At 35.4% G+C, this 27,817-nt stretch overlaps 2 protein-coding genes across 5 annotated transcripts in view; one reads left to right on the forward strand and one right to left on the reverse strand.

Annotated features, from left to right (window-relative positions):
* LOC106067681 (uncharacterized) overlaps positions 1-20,622 on the forward strand; it is a 62,302-nt gene extending 41,680 nt beyond the window's left edge. For all 3 annotated transcript variants that reach the window (XM_056008039.1, XM_056008038.1, XM_056008040.1), the window contains 3 exons: positions 12,569-12,685; positions 13,196-13,305; positions 13,817-20,622. In XM_056008039.1, the coding sequence (XP_055864014.1) occupies positions 12,569-12,685; positions 13,196-13,305; positions 13,817-13,954 (365 nt within the window). In that variant the 3' untranslated portion in view covers positions 13,955-20,622. The remainder of the gene's footprint in view (positions 1-12,568; positions 12,686-13,195; positions 13,306-13,816) is intronic.
* A 3,057-nt stretch (positions 20,623-23,679) lies between these two features.
* The window catches only part of LOC106079215 (guanine nucleotide-binding protein subunit beta), a 43,064-nt gene continuing 38,926 nt past the window's right edge, over positions 23,680-27,817 (reverse strand). For both annotated transcript variants that reach the window (XM_013240359.2, XM_013240360.2), the window contains one exon: positions 23,680-27,790. In XM_013240359.2, the coding sequence (XP_013095813.1) occupies positions 27,684-27,790 (107 nt within the window). In that variant the 3' untranslated portion in view covers positions 23,680-27,683. The remainder of the gene's footprint in view (positions 27,791-27,817) is intronic.

Consider the following 27,817-nt stretch of genomic DNA (forward strand, 5'->3'; position numbering starts at 1 on the left):
TGGGTAGGAGAAGTTCTCTAAATGGAAATGGGTGGGAGAAGTTCTGTAAATGGAAATGGGTAGGAGAAGTTCTCTAAATGGAAATGGGTAGGAGAAGTTCTCTAAACGGAAATGGAGAGAAGAAGTTCTTTAAATGGAAATGGGTAGGAGAAGTTCTCTAAATGGAAATGGGTAGGAGAAGTTCTCTAAATTTAAATGGGTAGGAGAAGTTCTCTAAATGGAAATGGAGAGGAGAAGTTCTCTAAATGGAAATGGAGTGAAGTTCTTTAAATGGAAATGGGTAGGAGAAGTTCTCTAAATTTAAATGGGTATGAGAAGTTCTCTAAATGGAAATGGAGTGAAGTTCTCTAAATGGAAATGGGTAGGAGAAGTTCTCTAAATGGAAATGAGAAGAAGTTCTCTAAATGGAAATGGAGAGAAGAAGTTCTTTAAATGGAAATGGGTTGGAGAAGTTCTCTAAATTTAAATGGGTAGGAGAAGTTCTCTAAATGGAAATGGGTAGGAGAAGTTCTCTAAATGGAAATGGGTAGGAGAAGTTCTCTAAATGGAAATGGGTAGGAGAAGTTCTCTAAATGGAAATGGGTAGGAGAAGTTCTCTAAACGGAAATAGAGAGAAGAAGTTCTTTAAATGGAAATGGGTAGGAGAAGTTCTCTAAATGGAAATGGGTAGGAGAAGTTCTCTAAATGGAAATGGGTAGGAGAAGTTCTCTAAACGGAAATGGAGAGGAGAAGTTCTCTAAACGGAAATGGGTAGGAGAAGTTCTGTAAATGGAAATGGGTAGGAGAAGTTCTCTAAATGGAAATGGGTAGGAGAAGTTCTCTAAATGGAAATGGGTAGGAGAAGTTCTCTAAATGGAAATGGGTAGGAGAAGTTCTCTAAACGGAAATAGAGAGAAGAAGTTCTTTAAATGGAAATGGGTAGGAGAAGTTCTCTAAATGGAAATGGGTAGGAGAAGTTCTCTAAATGGAAATGGGTAGGAGAAGTTCTGTAAATGGAAATGGGTAGGAGAAGTTCTCTAAATGGAAATGGGTAGGAGAAGTTCTCTAAACGGAAATGGAGAAAAGAAGTTCTTTAAATGGAAATGGGTAGGAGAAGTTCTCTAAATGGAAATGGGTAGGAGAAGTTCTCTAAATTTAAATGGGTAGGAGAAGTTCTCTAAATGGAAATGGAGAGGAGAAGTTCTTTAAATGGAAATGGGTAGGAGAAGTTCTCTAAATGGAAATGGGTAGGAGAAGTTCTCTAAATTTAAATGGGTAGGAGAAGTTCTCTAAATGGAAATGGAGAGGAGAAGTTCTCTAAATGGAAATGGAGTGAAGTTCTTTAAATGGAAATGGGTAGGAGAAGTTCTCTAAATTTAAATGGGTATGAGAAGTTCTCTAAATGGAAATGGAGTGAAGTTCTCTAAATGGAAATGGGTAGGAGAAGTTCTCTAAATGGAAATGAGAAGAAGTTCTCTAAATGGAAATGGAGAGAAGAAGTTCTTTAAATGGAAATGGGTAGGAGAAGTTCTCTAAATGGAAATGGGTGGGAGAAGTTCTCTAAATGGAAATGGGTGGGAGAAGTTCTGTAAATGGAAATGGGTAGGAGAAGTTCTCTAAATGAAAATGGGTGGGAGAAGTTCTCTAAATGGAAATGGGTGGGAGAAGTTCTGTAAATGGAAATGGGTAGGAGAAGTTCTCTAAATGGAAATGGGTAGGAGAAGTTCTCTAAACGGAAATGGAGAGAAGAAGTTCTTTAAATGGAAATGGGTAGGAGAAGTTCTCTAAATGGAAATGGGTAGGAGAAGTTCTCTAAATTTAAATGGGTAGGAGAAGTTCTGTAAATGGAAATGGGTAGGAGAAGTTCTCTAAATGGAAATGGGTAGGAGAAGTTCTCTAAACGGAAATGGAGAGAAGAAGTTCTTTAAATGGAAATGGGTAGGAGAAGTTCTCTAAATGGAAATGGGTAGGAGAAGTTCTCTAAATTTAAATGGGTAGGAGAAGTTCTCTAAATGGAAATGGAGAGGAGAAGTTCTCTAAATGGAAATGGAGTGAAGTTCTTTAAATGGAAATGGGTAGGAGAAGTTCTCTAAATTTAAATGGGTATGAGAAGTTCTCTAAATGGAAATGGAGTGAAGTTCTCTAAATGGAAATGGGTAGGAGAAGTTCTCTAAATGGAAATGAGAAGAAGTTCTCTAAATGGAAATGGAGAGAAGAAGTTCTCTAAATGGAAATGAGAAGAAGTTCTCTAAACGGAAATGGGTAGGAGAAGTTCTGTAAATGGAAATGGGTATGAGAAGTTCTCTAAATGGAAATGGGTAGGAGAAGTTCTCTAAATGGAAATGGGTAGGAGAAGTTCTCTAAATGGAAATGGGTAGGAGAAGTTCTCTAAACGGAAATAGAGAGAAGAAGTTCTTTAAATGGAAATGGGTAGGAGAAGTTCTCTAAATGGAAATGGGTAGGAGAAGTTCTCTAAATGGAAATGGGTGGGAGAAGTTCTGTAAATGGAAATGGGTAGGAGAAGTTCTCTAAATGGAAATGGGTAGGAGAAGTTCTCTAAACGGAAATGGAGAGAAGAAGTTCTTTAAATGGAAATGGGTAGGAGAAGTTCTCTAAATGGAAATGGGTAGGAGAAGTTCTCTAAATTTAAATGGGTAGGAGAAGTTCTCTAAATGGAAATGGAGAGGAGAAGTTCTCTAAATGGAAATGGAGTGAAGTTCTTTAAATGGAAATGGGTAGGAGAAGTTCTCTAAATTTAAATGGGTATGAGAAGTTCTCTAAATGGAAATGGAGTGAAGTTCTCTAAATGGAAATGGGTAGGAGAAGTTCTCTAAATGGAAATGAGAAGAAGTTCTCTAAATGGAAATGGAGAGAAGAAGTTCTTTAAATGGAAATGGGTTGGAGAAGTTCTCTAAATTTAAATGGGTAGGAGAAGTTCTCTAAATGGAAATGGGTAGGAGAAGTTCTCTAAATGGAAATGGGTAGGAGAAGTTCTCTAAATGGAAATGGGTAGGAGAAGTTCTCTAAATGGAAATGGGTAGGAGAAGTTCTCTAAACGGAAATGGAGAGGAGAAGTTCTCTAAACGGAAATGGGTAGGAGAAGTTCTGTAAATGGAAATGGGTAGGAGAAGTTCTCTAAATGGAAATGGGTAGGAGAAGTTCTCTAAATGGAAATGGGTAGGAGAAGTTCTCTAAATGGAAATGGGTAGGAGAAGTTCTCTAAACGGAAATAGAGAGAAGAAGTTCTTTAAATGGAAATGGGTAGGAGAAGTTCTCTAAATGGAAATGGGTAGGAGAAGTTCTCTAAATGGAAATGGGTAGGAGAAGTTCTGTAAATGGAAATGGGTAGGAGAAGTTCTCTAAATGGAAATGGGTAGGAGAAGTTCTCTAAACGGAAATGGAGAGAAGAAGTTCTTTAAATGGAAATGGGTAGGAGAAGTTCTCTAAATGGAAATGGGTAGGAGAAGTTCTCTAAATTTAAATGGGTAGGAGAAGTTCTCTAAATGGAAATGGAGAGGAGAAGTTCTTTAAATGGAAATGGGTAGGAGAAGTTCTCTAAATGGAAATGGGTAGGAGAAGTTCTCTAAATTTAAATGGGTAGGAGAAGTTCTCTAAATGGAAATGGAGAGGAGAAGTTCTCTAAATGGAAATGGAGTGAAGTTCTTTAAATGGAAATGGGTAGGAGAAGTTCTCTAAATTTAAATGGGTATGAGAAGTTCTCTAAATGGAAATGGAGTGAAGTTCTCTAAATGGAAATGGGTAGGAGAAGTTCTCTAAATGGAAATGAGAAGAAGTTCTCTAAATGGAAATGGAGAGAAGAAGTTCTTTAAATGGAAATGGGTAGGAGAAGTTCTCTAAATGGAAATGGGTGGGAGAAGTTCTGTAAATGGAAATGGGTAGGAGAAGTTCTCTAAATGGAAATGGGTAGGAGAAGTTCTCTAAACGGAAATGGAGAGAAGAAGTTCTTTAAATGGAAATGGGTAGGAGAAGTTCTCTAAATGGAAATGGGTAGGAGAAGTTCTCTAAATTTAAATGGGTAGGAGAAGTTCTCTAAATGGAAATGGAGAGGAGAAGTTCTCTAAATGGAAATGGAGTGAAGTTCTTTAAATGGAAATGGGTAGGAGAAGTTCTCTAAATTTAAATGGGTATGAGAAGTTCTCTAAATGGAAATGGAGTGAAGTTCTCTAAATGGAAATGGGTAGGAGAAGTTCTCTAAATGGAAATGAGAAGAAGTTCTCTAAATGGAAATGGAGAGAAGAAGTTCTTTAAATGGAAATGGGTTGGAGAAGTTCTCTAAATTTAAATGGGTAGGAGAAGTTCTCTAAATGGAAATGGGTAGGAGAAGTTCTCTAAATGGAAATGGGTAGGAGAAGTTCTCTAAATGGAAATGGGTAGGAGAAGTTCTCTAAATGGAAATGGGTAGGAGAAGTTCTCTAAACGGAAATGGAGAGGAGAAGTTCTCTAAACGGAAATGGGTAGGAGAAGTTCTGTAAATGGAAATGGGTAGGAGAAGTTCTCTAAATGGAAATGGGTAGGAGAAGTTCTCTAAATGGAAATGGGTAGGAGAAGTTCTCTAAATGGAAATGGGTAGGAGAAGTTCTCTAAACGGAAATAGAGAGAAGAAGTTCTTTAAATGGAAATGGGTAGGAGAAGTTCTCTAAATGGAAATGGGTAGGAGAAGTTCTCTAAATGGAAATGGGTAGGAGAAGTTCTGTAAATGGAAATGGGTAGGAGAAGTTCTCTAAATGGAAATGGGTAGGAGAAGTTCTCTAAACGGAAATGGAGAGAAGAAGTTCTTTAAATGGAAATGGGTAGGAGAAGTTCTCTAAATGGAAATGGGTAGGAGAAGTTCTCTAAATTTAAATGGGTAGGAGAAGTTCTCTAAATGGAAATGGAGTGAAGTTCTCTAAATGGAAATGGGTAGGAGAAGTTCTCTAAATGGAAATGAGAAGAAGTTCTCTAAATGGAAATGGAGAGAAGAAGTTCTTTAAATGGAAATGGGTAGGAGAAGTTCTCTAAATTTAAATGGGTAGGAGAGGTTCTCTAAATGGAAATGGGTAGGAGAAGTTCTCTAAATGGAAATGGGTAGGAGAAGTTCTCTAAATGGAAATGGGTAGGAGAAGTTCTCTAAATTTAAATGGGTATGAGAAGTTCTCTAAATGGAAATGGAGTGAAGTTCTCTAAATGGAAATGGGTAGGAGAAGTTCTCTAAATGGAAATGAGAAGAAGTTCTCTAAATGGAAATGGAGAGAAGAAGTTCTTTAAATGGAAATGGGTAGGAGAAGTTCTCTAAATGGAAATGGGTAGGAGAAGTTCTCTAAATTTAAATGGGTATGAGAAGTTCTCTAAATGGAAATGGAGTGAAGTTCTCTAAATGGAAATGGGTAGGAGAAGTTCTCTAAATGGAAATGAGAAGAAGTTCTCAAATGGAGAGAAGAAGTTCTTTAAATGGAAATGGGTAGGAGAAGTTCTCTAAATTTAAATGGGTAGGAGAGGTTCTCTAAATGGAAATGGGTAGGAGAAGTTCTCTAAATGGAAATGGGTAGGAGAAGTTCTCTAAATGGAAATGGGTAGGAGAAGTTCTCTAAATTTAAATGGGTAGGAGAAGTTCTCTAAATGGAAATGGAGAGAAGAAGTTCTCTAAATGAAAATGGAGAGAAGTTCTCTAAATGGAAATGGAGAGAAGAAGTTCTCTAAATGGAAATGGGTAGGAGAAGTTCTCTAAATGGAAATTGTGAGCATCATCTCGTTGTGAAGAACGACCTGCTCGCTCAATAGTTGCCTCCTGTGTAGTTCTTGATAGAACCACTTCTAATTAGATCTTTTAGCTTTTTCAGTTTGCATTGGCATTGACAAAACATTTAGAAGCCTGCGTTCTGGTTAGTTTCACTGAAAGGAAGTCATGGAGATGAGGGGGTGGGGCTAAAGAAGGATGAGCGAGGAAAGTTGTTCTAGAGCTAATGACTTCATCTACATCAAGTGTACTTTGAAAAGTTGTGTAGATCCATGTGTCCATGTACATTGTGATGTGTAGTTGAAAGAGATGTGTAGATCAATGTGTCCCTGTACATTGTGATGTGTTGTTGAAAGAGATGTGTAGATCCATGTGTCCATGTACATTGTGAAGTGTAGTTGAAAGAGATGTGTAGATAAACACGTGAGATGTTGATAACTGCAAACTTAGATAGAGTGAATTTGTCTGTTGTGAGAATGTAATAAAGATTCTTTCATAAGCAGTTTATAATGTACCACACGTAGTTAACATAACATTTAAAGTGAACGACTTCCACACCCAGCTAAACATAACATTTAAAGTGAACAACTTCCACACCCAGCTAAACATAACATTTAAAGTGAACAACTTCCACACCCAGCTAAACATAACATTTAAAGTGAACAACTTCCACGTCCAGCTAAACATAACATTTAAAGTGAACAACTTCCACACCCAGCTAAACATAACATTTAAAGTGAACAACTTCCACGTCCAGCTAAACATAACATTTAAAGTGATCAACTTCCACACCCAGCTAAACATAACATTTAAAGTGAACAACTTCCACACCCAGCTAAACATAACATTTAAAGTGAACAACTTCCACACCCAGCTAAACATAACATTTAAAGTGAACAACTTCCACACCCAGCTAAACATAACATTTAAAGTGAACAACTTCCACACCCAGCTAAACATAACATTTAAAGTGAACAACTTCCACACCCAGCTAAACATAACATTTAAAGTGATCAACTTCCACACCCAGCTAAACATAACATTTAAAGTGAACAACTTCCACGTCCAGCTAAACATAACATTTAAAGTGATCAACTTCCACACCCAGCTAAACATAACATTTAAAGTGAACAACTTCCACACCCAGCTAAACATAACATTTAAAGTGAACAACTTCCACACCCAGCTAAACATAACATTTAAAGTGAACAACTTCCACACCCAGCTAAACATAACATTTAAAGTGAACAACTTCCACACCCAGCTAAACAAAACATTTAAAGTGAACAACTTCCACACCCAGCTAAACATAACATTTAAAGTGAACAACTTCCACGTCCAGCTAAACATAACATTTAAAGTGAACAACTTCCACACCCAGCTAAACATAACATTTAAAGTGAACAACTTCCACGTCCAGCTAAACATAACATTTAAAGTGATCAACTTCCACACCCAGCTAAACATAACATTTAAAGTGAACAACTTCCACACCCAGCTAAACATAACATTTAAAGTGAACAACTTCCACACCCAGCTAAACATAACATTTAAAGTGAACAACTTCCACACCCAGCTAAACATAACATTTAAAGTGAACAACTTCCACACCCAGCTAAACATAACATTTAAAGTGAACAACTTCCACACCCAGCTAAACATAACATTTAAAGTGATCAACTTCCACACCCAGCTAAACATAACATTTAAAGTGAACAACTTCCACGTCCAGCTAAACATAACATTTAAAGTGATCAACTTCCACACCCAGCTAAACATAACATTTAAAGTGAACAACTTCCACACCCAGCTAAACATAACATTTAAAGTGAACAACTTCCACACCCAGCTAAACATAACATTTAAAGTGAACAACTTCCACACCCAGCTAAACATAACATTTAAAGTGAACAACTTCCACACCCAGCTAAACAAAACATTTAAAGTGAACAACTTCCACACCCAGCTAAACATAACATTTAAAGTGAACTACTTCCACGTCCAGCTAAACAAAACATTTAAAGTGAACAACTTCCACACCCAGCTAAACATAACAATTAAAGTGAACAACTTCCACACCCAGCTAAACATAACATTTAAAGTGAACAACTTTCACACCCAGCTAAACATAACATTTAAAGTGAACAACTTCCACATCTAGCTAAACATAACATTTAAAGTGAACAACTTCCACTCCCAGCTAAACATAACATTTAAAGTGAACAACTTTCACATCCAGCTAAACATAACATTTAAAGTGAACAACTTCCACATCTAGCTAAACATAACATTTAAAGTGAACAACTTCCACACCCAGCTAAACATAACATTTAAAGTGAACAACTTTCACATCCAGCTAAACATAACATTTAAAGTGAACAACTTCCACACCCAGCTAAACATAACATTTAAAGTGAACAACTTCCACACCCAGCTAAACATAACATTTAAAGTGAACAACTTTCACATCCAGCTAAACATAACATTTAAAGTGAACAACTTTCACATCCAGCTAAACATAACATTTAAAGTGAACAACTTTCACATCCAGCTAAACATAACATTTAAAGTGAACAACTTTCACACCCAGCTAAACATGTCATTGACTGAAGACTAAATGCAAGCGTAGATTTCACACATCGGATGCAACCGAAATGAATTTGAACTATCACCTCAACCTTATTGAATTCCAGCCAGAGGTTTCCTCTTTGTCTCCTAGTTTCTGATTTTTCTATTCTAAAAAGAATATATCTAACCTCTCTATTGTCTAAAATACAAATAGAAACATTTGCTTAAATGTCTTGTTTCGGAAATAATTGTTCTGATATTCAAATGACCTTTCAAACCTCACTGCTCACGTGACATCTAAACATTGTGTCAACATGAAGGTTTGGCTCAATGCAATCAATAGACCAAAGAAAACGTTTGAAATAATTGTATGTTCAGTCTTCTAATATTCAATCGTACTATTTGTTTCAAATCATGTCCTACACATCTGAAGTTTGTTGGATGAAATACAGCGCGTTTGACAGTCCCGGGACAAGAAGAAAGAATACAATCTACAACTCGATGAAACTGTACCAGAGCCTGTGATGAAATGTTAAAGCTTTTGGTCCGTCAACAGTTTGCTTTCTCGCTATTGATTCTCTCTGGGTCTCAGTAGATAAATGATGTATGCCGCACTCCTGCATGACGTGTGCCATGACGTGTTGTCAGGGTATCACGTCACACGGCTGGGCATACACGTGTCACAACACTGGCTCTCAAACCAGACAGGTTGACTCACGCTGGATTTGTTTTTCTTAACGTCCTAATGTCTGCTTCTACTCTTAGGGGGGGAAAAAAGGGGGAGGCATTGTTTTTAGTTGACATGTTATGTGTTTTCACTTGCATACTACTCAGGTTGTTTCCCCAACTGTCTCGGAGTTTGGTTTATAACAGGAGCATTTCTTTGTCTCTTCTGTTTCACTTGCACTCACACACACACACACACACACTGGTAGTGTTACATTGGTTCCTTTAGTTGAACTGGTTACGTTGGTTCCTTTAGTTGAACTGGTTACATTGGTTCCTTTAGTTGGACTGGTTACATTGGTTCCTTTAGTTGGACTGGTTACATTGGTTCCTTTAGTTGGACTGGTTACATTGGTTCCTTTAGTTGGACTGGTTACATTGGTTCCTTTAGTTGGACTGGTAACATTGGTTCCTTTAGTTGGACTGGTTACATTGGTTCCTTTAGTTGGACTGGTAACATTGGTTCCTTTAGTTGGAATGGTTACATTGGTTCCTTTAGTTGGAATGGTTCCATTGGTTCCTTTAGTTGGACTGGTTACATTGGTTCCTTTAGTTGGACTGGTTACATTGGTTCCTTTAGTTGGACTGGTTACATTGGTTTCTTTAGTTGGACTGGTTACATTGGTTCCTTTTAGTTGAACTGGTTACATTGGTTCTTTTAGTTGAACTGGTTACATTGGTTCTTTAGTTGGACTGGTGGATAGTCTATCTGAAATGGAATGGTTATACTGGTTAGTCTAGTTAGACTGGTTACATTGGTTCCTTTAGTTGAACTGGTTACATTGGTTCTTTTAGTTGAACTGGTTACATTGGTTCTTTTAGTTGAACTGGTTACATTGGTTCTTTTAGTTGAACTGGTTACATTGGTTCCTTTTAGTTGAACTGGTTACATTGGTTCTTTTAGTTGAACTGGTTACATTGGTTCTTTAGTTGGACTGGTGGATAGTCTATCTGAAATGGAATGGTTATACTGGTTAGTCTAGTCAGACTGGTTACATTGGTTCCTTTAGTTGAACTGGTGGATAGTCTATCTGAAATGGAATGGTTATACTGGTTAGTCTAGTCAGACTGGTTACATTGGTTCCTTTAGTGGAACTGGTGGATAGTCTATCTGAAATGGAATGGTTATACTTTTTAGTCTAGTTAGACTGTTTATAGTATATTATAGTTAGACTGGTCAGAAAGAGTATCTACAGGTTGTTGAAAGTACTATTTGTTTTTGTAGTCTTCCTTGTGTTCACAGTGTTTGATAGATCTAGGTTTATTATACACGTTTGACTGGCCCTGTTGTGTGCAGCTTGTCTATGTTCCTGGACACATTACAAACTACATCACACAAAAGTGTTTTGTTATCACGTGACAGTTTGTTTGGTCCGTGTGGAATCAATATTTGAGAAATAGTGACACCAAAGAGAATGGACTTGTTCAGAAGTCTACATTGGCATGGAAGAATGGAATGAAAGGCCTTTTACTTGTTACATCCACTGATATTTAGTTCTTTTTCATGGCTGTGTTATGTGTTTTGAAAGTCATAGTGATACTCTACCGGTCCAGTTGTCTAGAGACAGTTTATTCTGAACTCTGATTCGATTCAAAGTCCAGTGGTTATAAGAGATTGTGTTCTCTATTGGAAGCTATCGATGTGCTTCTAACGTCAAGCGAGGCACAATGAAATGTTGATCACAGAAACCCATTTTGTGGTTTAAGATTCAACAAAGTAGCGTGGTTTCTCTGTCCACAAAACTGGGAGGTCACTTTGGTCTCCAGGTGTCTACAAATGTCCTGGTAACAGCTTGGGGGCGGGGCTAGGAGATACACAGCAGTTCTACGTCATGAGCAGTCGTCTCTTCACTTCCTCAAGACGTCTGACAAGAAAAACAGGAAACTCGTTTCTTAGCCAGTGTCTTTCTCTTAATAACGAATGAATCTTAGATCAAAAAAACAATGGAACATTTTTTTACCCTGCCCCTTTCCCACAGAGAATGAATCCTGGTTAAAGCGAATGTATAGATTTATTACACGTTATAATATTCCAATGATAGGACTTAAGGCTTAGAAGACGATAGGCAAAATTTTCCTGAACATTAATTTATTAAACTCTTGAATCAGTAATGCCTTACATTCGGAAATTCCCCAATGCGATAATCCTTTCAAACCTATGTTGGATGTAGGCCAAGACCTAGTTCTCTAGCCAAAATTTTAAATTGATTTCTTTTTTTACTTTTAAAAATTAAAACTAGATTTCCAAATGTGGTCATCGAGCTAGTAATTTTCTCAGCGATATACATCAACTACTCAATTTATAGGAAAAGTCGTTTTTGAGATCCGTGTTCAGGTTCCAATCAGGTTCCTCCATGAATTTCTGACTTGAATAGAGGTACTGTAACAAGAGTGTTTGAATCCATTTAAAACTTGGCCTGACGTTGACAAAATCTCTGGCTTGTCCCACTTCATTGTTCTCTTTTGTTCCTAATCTCATTGGATTTGCTCTCTTGACTGTTGACCTATGAACCTGTCTCCACAAAGTTCAGTTGTCTTTTGATAAACTTTTTTTTTGTAATATTGTTTTTCCTAAAAGTGTCGAGCCCCTCCACCTATTGAACTCACGTCAACACACTTCTGTCATTTCGCAATGTCAGGTGTCATTTAGATGTTTCTATCTATTTCGGTGTGACTATTTCAGAGATAGGCGCATGGTTCGATGCCTGCAGCTTCCGTGTACGGGTGCATTTCGAGGCCTGCGCATTTAGGATGGGGATTGGTTGTACGTCATCTAGTTTGGCTTTGATCCCCCGCCCCACCCTACCATGATGAAGCTAATCGCTTTCTCCCCCCCCCCCCTCCCATTTTTCTTCTTGTTTTAAATCAATGCAGCCGCGGCGTCGTGACTGGGCGTGGTCTAATCCGTTTTAAAAGTGATCGGATAAAGAGATGTTCTTCTTAATGGGAGCTGTTCTGGCATGGGCAGTAAACGTGTGAGGCAACAAGAGACTAACCTTTATGTCCCATCAGACTTTCAGATAGCACCTTAGAGAGGGAGACCTACTTAGCATAAGAGTCATTACTTGTAGACATACAATTACTTTTTCATAACTTTGTTGTCAAAAAAAAAAGAACTAATAAAGAAAAATAACATTGAAGTATTTTGGGGAAGAAATTAGAGCAACACATTTATTAGGCAAGGAAATGTTAAGCACTAAAACACGAGCCTGCGATATATTATATACGTTAGTTTCTAAATAACGGTCCTGCAACTCCCAGTGTGTAAACACTGACATTGTAGAGGTCCTGAAAAGATTGTTTTGAGCTAAAGATGACATTCATTTTAGTGGGAACTTGGTGGATGTGCAGGAGGGGCTCAAACCTCTGCTGCCTTACAAATATAGCCAAACATGGGAAAGGTTTCGGGAGTCAGCCATGTGGGAAAATCAGGAGCTGGCGAGGATTAGGCAGTTTGCAGAACACAGTGCTACACGATGGCAGAGCCACGGATAGGTAGATAGATGACTGTGTACAGTATATCTTTCCTTGGCTTATACAATGCTGCCCCATTCATTTCAGGCTACTTAGATAAAGGTGTTTTACTGGATGAACCTGATGGAGGACCTGTCACATCCAGAGATGGCACCCAGCTCCCTTCAATGTCAGACATGCTCATCTGTTACCCAACACAAACTGGTAAGTACTAATAAATGGCAAGAAAGTTGAAATATAATTGTGTTCCAGTCACAAGAAATATAATTGTGTTCCAATCACAACTTTTCATCATTGAATTGTCCTCACACATTTATTTTGAAAATAGTCAATGAAACGTTTTATCCATCAGACAAATGTTGATACTTTGCTGATCCAGATTCTGAAATGAGAAACACCCAAGGTTATAGAAACATTCAGACTATACAGCTCCAAAATATCAGTAATGTCTTTGTCTGACCACACAGTAATGTCTTTGTCTGACCACACAGTAATATCTTTGTCTGACCACACAGTAATATCTTTGTCTGACCACACAGTAATATCTTTGTCAGACCACACAGTAATATCTTTGTCTGACCACACAGTAATGTCTTTGTCTGACCACACAGTAATATCTTTGTCTGACCACACAGTAATATCTTTGTCTGACCACACAGTTATATCATTGTCTGACAAGACATCTTTGATATTTAGTTTTCTTGTCATCCACAGGGTACTATGCATGGCGTAACAGAGCCAGAGGTTCTTGGTATATAGAAGCTATAGTCCAAGTGTTCATGAGGTTTGCCAAGAATGAAGACATCTGTGCAATGCTTAACAGGGTAAGAAGGCCATTGTCAAACTTATTTATCACACTCTTGAAACTACAGAGAAATTAGCTTTTATTTTGTAACAACAATTCATGAGTGAAGTGATGTCATAACTATATAATGTCCTTGTTCTTGAATATCTACATTAGAAATAAGTGCTTTAGTACTAGAGTTGATAATTTAATTATGTACATTTCAAAGACATTAGATTATGCATTATAGATCAATCTTCAATGTTGTTTTTGAATAGCTTTTATACAGTGCAACTTTCATGCTCATAGCATTCTCAAGAGCACTATGGTCCATTCCCTATTTTCTCAACCCTTTGGTGGAGGGGGTATCTGGGAGAAGGTTTTCCATGCTGCTTTTAGGCACTCAGTACCTCCTTGAGTCAGGTGTCGAACTTCAAGCCCCCTTGATAGGTAGCCAGACATGCTTAGCCTCTCAGCCACACATGACTTCTATTTGTATTGTGTTTAGTTTATTGTGTACTTTAAAATTGTTTCTCTTTCTTCTTGTGTAGGTGAACTATCTAGTATCTAGAAAGGTGTCTGAGTGTAATCAGAAAGAAATGAACAGCATGTCACAAATGTCAGAGTATAAGAGCACTCTGCGGCGACCTCACCTGTTCTTCTTTCCAGGTATAGGTGTCAACATCTAACTTAGAAAACTTCAAAGACGTTGCAGTAGTGACCAGGCATAGGTGTCAACATCTAACTTAGAAGACATTGCAGTAGTGAAAGTATGACCTCACCCGTTCTTTTTTCCAAGCATAGGTGTCAACATCTAACTTAGAAAACTTAGAAGATGTTGCAGTAGTGACCAGGCATAGGTGTCAATATCTGACTTAGAAGACCTTGCAGTAGTGAAGAGAACAAAGACTCTGTTAAAGTTGGTGAGACACTTTTTAATTTTAGCACTAGATCTGAACCAGTACCTTACATTTTTAATTTAGGGATCTGATACAATTTTGTAATTGTATACCAGCTTTTCTAATTGTGCACATATATTTGTGTTTGCTTGCCCATTGTAAACCTTTTACAAACATCGACAGTGGATAAGAAAATATATACCCACATCTTGGACACTTTCTGTTTAAATTATCAATGTATTTTAAATCCACAGTCTGTGTTGATTATAAAATGTTTGAATGTATTCTCTTCTTCTTTTATTCTTTCAAATAAATTTTTATAAATTTAATTGTGATATTTAAAAATGTGAAGATTTTTGCAGCTTTGACATTGTATTTTTTAATGTTACATTAAACCCAACTGCTGTTGTTGTGTCTACTGCTGATAGTTCTGAACGAATATTTCTATTATTGGACTAGTTGCTATATAGATGCAAATAAGAAATTCTTGTAACTATAATTTTTCATAAATTTTTGTTTAGTTTTGTTAGAAGCTTGGTTTCTAAATAAAATCAGCAGAACATTATTTATTAACATCTATTGTGTAATAAAAGATTTTATTTTTAGACTTAAACATTTATAATGTAACACAGTGCTGAATTGAAAGATAGTGGAATGCAGGTTCAGCAATGTATGGCCATTCAAATCAAATCTTTTTTTTTTCAGAAGAGTTGTTTATAGACTTATCAAATAGTCAGACAGACAACATGAAGAGATTCTGTTTGTGTCTGTAGTGGTCAATGAATTCAGATTAGCAGACAAAAAATTATTTTAAAGGTTAATAAAACTTTGCATTTTAAGACCTGAACTAATGTGAAAGATGTGAACTGAATGTGTTTCTTCTTCAACTTTGTCCTTCTAATAAAACAATTATAGTTCAGACTAAGTCCACATTTTAATAGTTTGTTTAGTTATTACAGTTCAGCATTTTTGTTGTTTTTTTATCTTATCAACATTATCCACATAAATGTTTTTATTTTTTGTGTATTTTTTATACTTTTTCTACTTTTAAAATTTGTGTTGATTGTTTGACTATTTGTTAACCTTTAGAAATGAAAAACCACTTCTTATTCAAATTTTTTATTTCACAAATCTGGAAGAATGTACTCACTGACTAGACACATTCACCTCAAATCTTCTGAAAGCTACAGGCAAGATTCTCAAAGGTTTGATTAGCTCTTGGTTCTGGTCTACAGAATGCACAGTGTTCACTTGTGTGTGTATTGTAACTCTCCCAATTCAATTGAGGTCACCTTGTTACTTTTTTTGACCCGTCTAGCATGAAGTCCACTTATTAGGTCTGAAGCAAACTATAACTGTTGTCTCCATATTTTGACATAGTCCACATAGGTTAGCCATGTCTTATAGCTCTATATTTTCTATTGTAATAGTCCACATAGTGTAGTCATGTCTTATAGCTCTATATTTTCTATTGTAATAGTCCACATAGTGTAGTCATGTCTTATAGCTCTATATTTTCTATTGTAATAGTCCACATAGTGTAGCCATGTCTTATAGCTCTATATTTTCTATTGTAATAGTCCACATAGTGTAGTCATGTCTTATAGCTCTATATTTTCTATTGTAATAGTCCACATAGTGTAGTCATGTCTTATAGCTCTATATTTTCTATTGTAATAGTCCACATAGTGTAGTCATGTCTTATAGCTCTATATTTTCTATTGTAATAGTCCACATAGTGTAGTCATGTCTTATAGCTCTATATTTTCTATTGTAATAGTCCACATAGTGTAGCCATGTCTTATAGCTCTATATTTTCTATTGTAATAGTCCACATAGTGTAGCCATGTCTTATAGCTCTATATTTTCTATTGTAATAGTCCACATAGTGTAGTCATGTCTTATAGCTCTATATTTTCTATTGTAATAGTCCACATAGTGTAGTCATGTCTTATAGCTCTATATTTTCTATTGTAATAGTCCACATAGTGTAGTCATGTCTTATAGCTCTATATTTTCTATTGTAATAGTCCACATAGTGTAGCCATGTCTTATAGCTCTATATTTTCTATTGAGACAAACATCTATAAAAAAGCTAACAAGATCCTCGAAATAAAGAATCACCCTTTGTGTCAGGATTTTGTGATTTTACCATCACAAAAGAGATTGTAATAGTCCACATAGTGTAGCCATTCTTCTAATCATGTGGACATTCTTTGAGTAGACTTTAGTGCAGTCATTCTTCTAATCATGTGGACATTCTTTGAGTAGACTTTAGTGCAGTCATTCTTCTAATCATGTGGACATTCTTTGAGTAGACTTTAGTGCAGTCATTCTTCTAATCATGTAGACATTCTTTGAGTAGACTTTAGTGCAGTCATTCTTCTAATCATGTAGACATTCTTTGAGTAGACTTTAGTGCAGTCATTCTTCTAATCATGTAGACATTCTTTGAATTGACTTTAGTGTAGTCATTCTTCTAATCATGTAGACATTCTTTGAATTGACTTTAGTGTAGCCATTATATTAAAGAAAAAGTCATCATGTAGGACAGAGTATGAACTGTTCTAGGATTCAGGCTTGTCCAATGAATGGTCGCAATATTCAAGCTTGTACATTGAACTGTTGTAGAATTCAGACATGTTGCAGTTGACAACTTTGAGAAACACATTCCACTTTGAACTTTTGGCTTTTATAAATTATGCTTGTTCTGTCTTAGCTACTCATATATATATATATATAGCCCAGTGCACTACTATACCTGACTAGTAGCTAGTGCCACTTTCTCCAGAACAATATCATCTTTTCAGTGTGTTCATTTTACTTACATAATATACACCATGATGTACATTTTATGTTTGTTTTAGTTAATGATCTGATTTTATATCTTTCACTAAGTGAATGACATTATATTTTATATATACATAGTTATCTCAATGGTTTTTTTAAATCATATATTTAATCATTAATTAATTTAATCCATTGTGTTGTGTAACTCAAAGAATTGTTTCTTCTAGAGGTTTTTGAAAACTATTTCAATGGGAAGATGAACTTGTTCATGTGTTAAAATGGTTTTTGTTTGTTAGTATATTTAACATGTAACATTTGTTTGTTTGTTTTTTTGCAAGATATTCCATTGAATAAGATGACAGTTCAGTATTATAGATTTATATTTCTAGAGAGTTTTCTAATCAGCCCAAATAAAAAGCTAAACAATAGATCATGTTGTTGTTTTTGTAGGTTACTAAAAATGTTTCAGTGTACTCGACCTTGATACTTTTGTTTTCTTGGTACAATGTTGATTTTTTAAAAAATTCATGTCTTTGATTTTGTATATTAATTTGTATTATTTGTTTTTCAAATGCCACTTCTGACCCATTTTGTTCTATGTCTGTATTTAGACAGAAGAACCATGTAGTCTATTCAAAGACTTTTTGATTTTAAAACACAATGAAATCCAATGGAAGATGTAGTTTTGTGTGTAGCACCTCGCCATGTTGGGTTCACATGTGGACTAGAAATCAATAGATTCCAACCCAGCACAAATGTTAGAATTACCTGTAAGCACCTGGTTATTGATTGACTCTTCCAGAACTGCTTAATAACCCCATTCCCAATAGATCTAATTGCTTCCTTTTTCTGCTCAACCTACAATCCCAGGAATACAGAAAGACATTTCACTTTTAGATATTGACAGAATTTTTGTTAAACCAAACAAGTTTTTTTGGGGGAAAAAATTGTGTTTCTTGTAAAAATTTTGGGAGGGGAAGGGGGAGGACTGTTCAATTTCAGCACAATTTTTGTTTGTTTAGTTTGAACATAAACTTGACCAGCTACTAAAGCTACAAAAAAGTGTCTAGCTAGTGTGATCAGCTACTAATGCTAAAAGGAAGTTTCTAGACCAGAATTTCTTCCTTGGTTGTATAACATGGTCCTTGTGTTGTGTTCTAATTAATATAAGCTAATGCAAAGAGGGTTTTTAGCCTCTGTTGCCTTGATGGTAAGACTCTAGCCAGTGCTAAATTAGCATCCATTAATGCTTTTTAATAAGATAACACTAAAATCTTGTTGGTGATTTTACAAGGAATGTATTAATTAAACTGTTTGATTCATTGCTCAATGTGGTCATACTGCTGCTATAGTAGCATTATCTTACTGCTGTATAGTGGGATATTTTGTCTGGCACATGGTTATTATTTGAATGACTCTTGCCTGTCAGTCTGAATTCTTTGAAAATATCTGAATCAAGTCAATCAGTACGGTACTTACATATATGTTGCAAAGATCAAATGGATTGTAAAAAAAGTTTTTGCTGGAGGTGATAAGATCTACATTTCAACAAGAAAGTTTGGTTGTTTTCTTTGCATCACTGAAGTCCAAAGTATCTTTACATTCTTCCCCACTCAATGCAAGAAGAAACGCACACACATGTACAGTAATCACACATACATGTGCACAATATGTCAAAAATACTTACACACAATCACATACCTAAATTCAATAAAACATTCACACACACACACACACACCAGTAGTACATTCACACACTGACAGGTATTTCCTCATACACTTAAAAAGCATTGATTGTCTGCTGCTCCTTGGTGACATGAAGAACAAAACAAAATCAACTGACAGCAATTATCTCTTGTACCAGAACTGAATCCATTAGACTCATCCAGTTATGACAAGTGGGTAGGACTCATCTACCTAATCTCTAGGTTATGTAAATGTCAACAGATATCAATGTACACTTGTCTCTTTCTTGACTGTAGAAAGGAAGGGAATCTGCTGCAGTCACAGGAACCTAGCAAATATCAGCTGAAGAGAAAGTGTTACTGTAACACTTATAAGAATTTCTTTCTTATTAGATAGTAAACATTATGTAGATCTGTAACATTGGCTCTTGTACTTGTTTGATATAATACTTGGTATAATCTAAGATACTTTTTTGTTAATGTTTCTATCAATAACATGGCACTATATTACAGGAACTGTGTTTGATATTGTACACAAGTATTGCTATTTCAGAGTCCATCCAATAATTACCAAATATTCACTTGATAAATGTAGAAGACAATAAATCTTTATGTTTTGTTTGAATGTGTGTTTTTTGCAGTTGACAATTTCATCCATTAACTCATTGTTTAACATGATTTTTGATTTGGTTAGACAGTGTGAATGTGTGACCCAATGCAATACATTGAATTGCTGTGTGTGTTTCACTAGTGACATTCTTGCCATAAACTTCCAGTGGAAGCTATAAAAGTATATATTTTTGTATTTTACATGTTTAAAATGTCAACAGACTTCATTAGAATCAAAATTTAAAAAGCTTTGTGGTCAATCCTTCACTTGGCCTTGACCAGCATGAAATAGAAAAAAAAAAACACTTCTTCTTAATGTAATGTTTTTCACAGACCTATATATATGTACCTAAATGGACACACCCGAAAGACAAGGTGACATCATCTTGGTTGTTATCCGAAAGGCAATAAGCTTTCATAGAATTGCGTGAATATATATAGTTTTGTGATTAGTAGCCTTTTCTCTTTAAAATCCGCAAAATGGTATTGTTTTATTTCTAAACTTTGAAAACTAAAGATCATTACTTTTCTGAGACAGAAGAGCGATTTCCTGGATTCATACGGCGAATGCCCATGCAGCTTGAAAAAGAGTTATATATGTACGTAACGATTTGACACAATTTAGCTGTGATTCCAATGTAGATACACTATATATAGGTCAGTGTTTTCTTTTAAATTCTTGTTTGAAATTGTTGCTTTGATTTTAGGAATGGTATCAGGGTATCTATGTATTGTATTGAGCATAGAGTCAACATCAAATGTAACACACACTCCTCCCTTTATTATCTACATTAATCTGACTGATTTCGTAAAAGGATATGACTGATGTTTTAAAAACATATGACTGAATAGTGTCTTATGTATTGCAAGTCAAGTTTTAACCAATCGTTCATCTGACATAAATGTTATTAAAAGTGTTACTGCTCAAAACGTCCAAGTTTTATCCTGTTTCAAATGTGAACACACAATCAAACGAATATTTGTATTGAAACACAATGTTGAGGGATAACATTCCTGTCCGAGTAATGATGACATTCCTTTTGTTGTTGTATGTATTCGTTTCTAAATAGAGTTGTTTTTGGTTCGGATTTGTTGACTGAAATATTCCATTGGGTTGATTCTAGAAATAAAAAATCACCCTTTGGGTCAAGACACCGATAGCAAAGACAAACAGACACAAACACTCTTTTGTTCCACTAGCAATCAAATCATTAAATAGAAACAATCTGATATAAACTTTTCACATGTAAATTATGAGTGAGTCTTGTGTGAATGTACATTTTGTTTTTTTATAGTTATAATGTTTTGTCTGGTGTAATGCACAAATTGTAAGACAAATTTCCTTAAGGACAATAAAGATTATTATTATTATTATATTTATTATTATTATTATTAATATTGAAATGTAAACAATTTAATGGGCGTTGCTCAAGACTGAAAAGTCCAGTTGGTGCGCATAGTGCTAGCTCAGACGGAGAAACTGTCAACTCAGGTTGAAATGGTACTTTGAACACCTCAAAACTGGATTAATTTTACCTAATGTTAAGATTACGTTGCAATGGATAATCACGCGTACATATTCTTTTATCTTTCATTGACATCATCACAATTCATTGTCTGCTCAAACCATTTTCTGACTTTGACAGGAAGTCGGGCTGCTGAAGCTGAACTCGATTCAGTCTCACTGGACCGTTGTCACACCTTTGTCTCAACGTTAGCGTCGGGCTGCTGAAGCTGAACTCGATTCAGTCTCACTGGACCGTTGTCACACATTTGTCTCCACTTCAGCATCTCACTAGGACGTCTTCACCAAAACAACCGGAACTAGCCTTCAGCGCTTAGTTTAAACCCACTGGAGCGCCAGAATAGAAGACGTCAAAATGGTTAAGGATTATTTTCAAGAATTATAGAAACTCTGAGACATTGAATAGTACAGATGAAAACTCTTCTACTAGATCTGAAGCCGGCGGATTGTTAATTGCTGTGCAGTGTTCATTTTCTCACCTAACTTGGGTTTTTGGCCACTGTATAGCTGATATAAATGTCACGTGTCTACTTTCAAAAACAAGGATCGTCAATTCGAGACTGCGCACTTATACGGAAATTAAAAGCATTATTAATTCTATTATTCGGGACGACATCGCTGAAGCCAATATTATCGAAAGTATGTGCTTTGAACGCCTTTAAACTTTAGAAACAAGTAGACTACCTGTTTGAGATCATGAGTTTTACTTTTTGTTTTTAAAAGATGATACAGTTCTAAATGTTTTTATTTGCATTTATTTATATGCGAGTGAAGTTTTTTTTTCAGCCTTAAGTTGATCAAGAATTAATTGCGATCAACGATGAAAAATGTATCTACGGTATTGATGAAAAAAAATAGATTTCAATAAGCAAGAAAGCAAGTAATGTTTAATTGTAGTATCATAAATGTATTTTTTTGTTTGTTGCAAATTAACGATGAATACACATTAGTTCATAAAAAAAAACTCATCCTTTCGCTGTTTTATTTTTTTTTTTTGTTGGGGGGGGGGGCATCCTGAGGAGCTCCCGCACTGGGCATCATGTCTTTCGAGTTGCTCTAGCTACATCTGCCCAGGTCTTCTGGTTTATCCCTTTCTAACTTGGTTGAGGACTTTGTGGATGACTTCTTTTCGGACATGACAATTGAAGCGAAATGTCAACTTAGCAGGTCGGCCTTTTTTTTTTAACCTGATGAGACCTGAATTTCACTGGGAACATGCAAGATTAACTAGTCCAGCCTTTTCTTTTTTTTTTTAGTACTATGTCGTTTGCAAATAATTACAAAAAAAAAACAAAAAACTATGGCATAATCATATTACTTCACCTTTGAACTGTATTGCTGCTTAGAGAATTTTTTTTGTTCATATCAGATATAGGATTGTGTAAAACAGGTTTTAAACCTCTTCAATGGCTGGCTGGAGTTTGAAATAGGCCTAAGTTAAGATATTGTAAGAGGCTCACAAACCTTTTTTGTGATCCTTAATACAACTTTTTTCCTACCATGGGTCTATTTTGAACTTCGAAAGTATTTCAAATCTTAATTTTTTATCATTTTGGCTTTGACTCAAATAATGATCAAGCTTTGGTGGTTTTGTAGCGACATAACTTCAAATTTTGTTACATAAAAAGCATAAATGCAATGGCTTGTTCGACTAATGAAGCCAAATATCTAATAATCAACACTATACTTTCTTTTTAGACTCGGTCTACTTTCATGTAGACACAAGTTTATAAAATAAGATGTCAAAATTTTAAAATTAAAAAAATGTCATTCAACTCAAAAAATTACCTAAGGTACCGTACAAATCATGTGTGTAGGCCTATGAGTTAATTTCATTCATAGGAAATGAAATTTAAAGTCTTGACATGCTTATTAAATGAGATCCACTACCGTAGACCCCCATTTACAGGTCGTAGACCCACAATTTATTTTTCACTTCCGTAAACCTCTTGGAAGAACCCTGGGGGTTTTATATAGACCACTCTGGGAATCACTGACGTAAATGAATGTTTTTTTTTAAATTCGAGCAAGATGAATGCGAAAGTTAGAAGTGGTCTAGGTGTTGTAGCTTTAACAAGTGGATTTATCATTTGTTTAGGCTTTGAAGACCCATTTATCAAATCAATGTAAATTACCATACATTATTTGGTGTGATTTACTTCACGGTGGTTAGCTTCATTTCCGTTGTAAAGCTTTTTATGGCCTTAATGTTTTTGTTGCTTTTTTAAAGTACCGTACCGGTATTTGTAATAGTGTTATGCAGGCCCGTATCTCATCGTGCAGAAATACTCGTATTTGGTCAATAAGTATCCTATGCCTAATGCAGAGGTGCCCAAGTTAGTGAAAAGACCGAGTTATCATGAACATTACAAAGCAATACAAACAGAAAATGCAGCCGTATTTGACTTGGTTTGCTTAGAATAGAACAGAAACCAACCGACCAATCAAAAGGCATTACAAACGGAAGAGCTTTACAAAATGGAGTCAGCAGTGCTCAAATAAATAGGAACACAAACCACGTAGCTTGTCAACCCGGATACAACTTAAAGCTACCTATAGTCCTAACACCGTAGATAAAAAATGGTACAGTAATTTACCCCGATTTTTATTACTGCCTACATTAAATGTATAACAATAATTGAAATAATTATATTACTAACAAACTATCACACGAATCAGTGTTCTTTTGTATTTGTTTAGCGCCTAATGAAAAAAAAAAAGGGGGGGGACTGCATAAAGTGTGTATCTTGAACACTGTTTTTTTTTATCAACTAATCTTGAATATCTTATCTTTCATGGTGTAATCCTGCAAAAGAAAAAATGCGATTCTATGGTAAGTTTACAATAAGCCCTTATTTTCAAGAAATAATAACTAAGATAAACATAAACAAAAGATGAAGACAAAATCCATAAAGACAAATAGCTTTATTTGACCAATGAAATGACTTGTACATTGACTCAGTAGAGGAGAGATACATAGACAGATGCTCTAGTTCATACCAAATAGATATACACACAGAGAATTGGGGGCTGCCATTCCAGGAATTGGGTCAAAAATCTTGCTCGTTTATTGAGATGGGAATCTTTAGTTTCATCACAGGAAAGGAGCTATTGCACTCAAAATCAAACATCCTAAGGAATGGCAGCTTCTACAAATAATCGGCATGGCAATCAGAAGTTAGTCGTAGCAAAACTTGACCAGTGATCTCTTCCCACAGTTGGTACTTTTTGGTTTGAAATCTGACTACAATTGGATTATAGAGATCAAACTTCCACACTAAGTTGAACTATTGCAACAGCCTTCCCATAGAGAGAACCCTAGGATCAATAGTTCTTATGGAACACAGAGAACTTAGAGAACAAAACGAGAAAGAAAATGTTATTTCGATCAATGGTGGAAAAACACTACATAAAAAGGTAGATTACATGAATTAGTCAGACAGACTGGCAAGCAAGCAAATAATGAAACCACAGTGCCTACTCCTTGTGTAGAAAATGATCAAGAGAACTAAAAAGGTCAATAAAGAGAATGTTGTACAAGTGAGTCATTGGCCTAACCATCCCATTGGGAGACAATGTCTGCGGTAGAAAGCTACATAATTTATCATCAATCATTTAGGAGTTGACAGTAGACCAAAGAAAACAAAAACAAACATGCAAATATCAAACTGTGACACTCAAAACAAAAAAAAAGTGATTTAACACATTCAATGAGCACAACTTACAGACACTCTCAAAGACACGCACACCTCTGCTACAACAACACAGACCCAAACTAGAGAACCACCAACATATGGATGCAATGTTTGCAAGAACATTTGTGTTTGTCTCTTCCTGGTAGAGTCAGAAATACAACAGGATCAAAGTTCATCCCAGTGCTGATGGGAGGAGCACCTCACTGCTTGCTGGGACTAACAACTAACTAGGGTGAGTGCATCCAACTTGCTGAGAGAAAATTATGAAAATAGAACAATACTATGGAGATCATTGCTTAATACATGATTGACCTACTTTGCTTAAAGAAAGTGAATGAGCAACATTCGGGCCAAATATCCAACTAGACTAAACATTACAAAGGCTGAGGGTAACAATTGTCTCTCACTGTTGGAGTTTTCTTTATTTTAATCTGTTGGTGGCATTTTTTATTGAAGTTTCCATTAAGTCTCTCCTAAAAGTAAATTTTACCAGGACTATTTCAACTAGCTAACAGCTTAGTGAAAACTTTTCAGGGATTATGTCTAATTAAAAAAAAAGTTGTTTAATAACTTTGACCAGAAACAAATATTGGACAAAGCAAGAAAAAAAACATGTACACAATACACCACACTAAAAATACACTCTCTCACGTTCACTTACAAAGTTAAAAAAAAAAGCCTTTAACATATGTAAGGTATTAACAGGCCACATTCAGAGCATACTTGTAGAGTCTGTAAGACACACACTGTACTGGACACATACACACAAAGACACCACTGTAAAAATAAAGTGCAAAGTATGATCAACAACAGTTACAGAGTGAACCATTTCCAAAAACTAGTCCTTGGATGATGATGTTTTTTTTTTTTGTTGTTTTTTTTCAAAATTGGTTAAGGTTTTATCTAATTTAGAAAACATCTAATCAAATTTAAAAAAAAATGAGAATAAATAAAAAACAATTTATACAAACATTCCAAGTAAATATATGAACAAGAATTTCTAATGGACACTCACAACACACTCAGGGATGACCTTCAACTTCAAATTAATTGAAGTCATGAGTCCATGTGGTGCTCTAGTTTAAGAATGGATCTTTTGACATTTTTTAATTACTAGAGGTGCTTTGCACAGCATAAAATAGTTTATAATGAGAAGAAAAAAAAAGTAATGGGGACAAAATGCATTATCTTTAAATTAAACATTCCATTCATATATGTACAATGTTAAGGACAATAGTATCCATTCAAAAAGTCAGATCAACTTGTTCTTCAAATAAAGAAATGAGAACAAAGGACAGTCTTGAAAGTATTGTGATTGAAGTAAATGATAGTCAAAACTGACTGAACATTGCTGTGTTAAACAGAAATTAAACCTAAGTATAGTGTAGTGAATATTTCATACAGGCATTGAAAGTTCTGGAACCACTCAGAATGAACATGGGAGAGAAAAAAATCAAATGAAGATAAAGGCAATACATAAATATATATTAAACACACTAACATAAAATGCAGTTTACACAAGTTATATTTCTATAATGTCTGGTCCTACCACACAGTCTCTCAGACACACAAAAACACTAGCATGGTAAAAGTGCATATATTTGTCTAATAGTTTTCATGATCAATACTTTCAGCATACAACCATTACATATGGACACAAAAGTAGGGGAAATCCAATGTCCAACTCTACTCACAGATATGTCAAGGACTAGATAACTATTTGGTACAATTGAAGGATTTTTAAAAACTCCATTAATCAGTTGAGCTAGTCCAGGGATGGAATAACTGGAATAATTCAATGACATGGTAACACAAACAAATTGCCCCCACATTACACACACTACTAAAAAAAAATGTTTGTAAAAAGTCAGTACCATTGATTCCAAAAATAGGTTATAATGCAGTAAGCAATTTCTTTTTGTAAAATATCATTTCAAAAACTTCTTGTATTTTTATTAAAAAAAAAAATTTCATGCAATGTCAAAGGACAATCAAGACCACCATTACAAATGGTGCCAGCTATATTCATACCAACATTTGTTACTATATAAATGGCTTTCTAGTCATTTGAAGATAATGCAAAATCAATTTTGAAGTAAAAAGTCTTATTAAAATAAACTAGACTCTACTAGGACAAAAGTGCAGATTCTCTGTCAGTCATCACATTCTGGTTTTACAGTCTCAAGCATTCAAGCTAGACACTGATTTAATTAGAATGGTATCCAAAACAAAACAAAACAAAAACAAAAAAAACACATGGATGTTCTTTAAAAATGAATGGAGAAATCAAAGAATCCACCGAGGCAGCCCATCATCAAGCACATCACCATCACTTACAGCTAGGCAGGTAAGTCACTGTTAAGTCGCATTGTGTCACATGGCTCAGATATCATAACTGTTTATTGAATACTAATACCATGGGAGCAAAACTAAAGCAAAGATTTCTTGCCATTCTCATCCTCTAACATCAATTTTAATTTTGTTTTATAGTATAGATATACTGATGAACTCAGACCTGCTAGTTATAGCCGGCTAACATGGCCTGTCTTTTTTCTTCCACAACATGAAATCTGTTATTCTAAGAAAACTAGTTAAGCATTATGATTATGCTATGAGCAATCCATTCTTTAGTACAATGTTGACAAGAAGACATTACCAAGGTTGAACAATGGATAGTCTGACTGGTCAAGAATTGGACTGTGTAGCAAACATCTTGCAGTTCTTACCAACAAAGTTTCATCAAGCATACAAGCATACTCGGAATACATTCTTGTAAGAATGAAAAAACATCCTCTTCTTCCTTTAGTGAATAATGTGCTTTCTTAGCCCTTGTTAAATAAATGGTGAAATGAACAAGGGAGTTTAAAAGAACTCAAGTGAAAAATATTCAACAAAAAAAAATCATACTAAAACACACTGCCAGACAGAATCATCAGAAATATGCACAATGCAGAAGTCTCCAAATCAGTTCATTTGTGTAATTTTATAAGTATTTTCTGTTCTTTTTGTAAAAAGTCTCATGTATCTATGTGAGTGCATCAAGATAACCTAATGATTTTGTAGTGCAGCTTACTCTGAATTGAGAAAATCAGCTAGATAAACTGAAATTTGTAATACAATCTAAAGTATGCGACAAAAATGACAGCTTGGAGTGCGTGATGTGACAGGTGGTGAAAACTGACACTGACAGTGTGGCTAGAAAGGCCACAACCACATCAGTTCCATATCTTCAAAAAGCTATCCCAAGATCCTGTGGCTACAGCAGAGCCATCTTCGGTGACTCCCAAACAGCTTACGCGATTGTCATGACCTGCTAGGACACCTGTTGAAAAATTGTTTGAAAATATTT

This window comes from Biomphalaria glabrata, chromosome 13, assembly GCF_947242115.1.
Source record: "Biomphalaria glabrata chromosome 13, xgBioGlab47.1, whole genome shotgun sequence".
Classification (NCBI taxonomy): domain Eukaryota; kingdom Metazoa; phylum Mollusca; class Gastropoda; family Planorbidae; genus Biomphalaria; species Biomphalaria glabrata.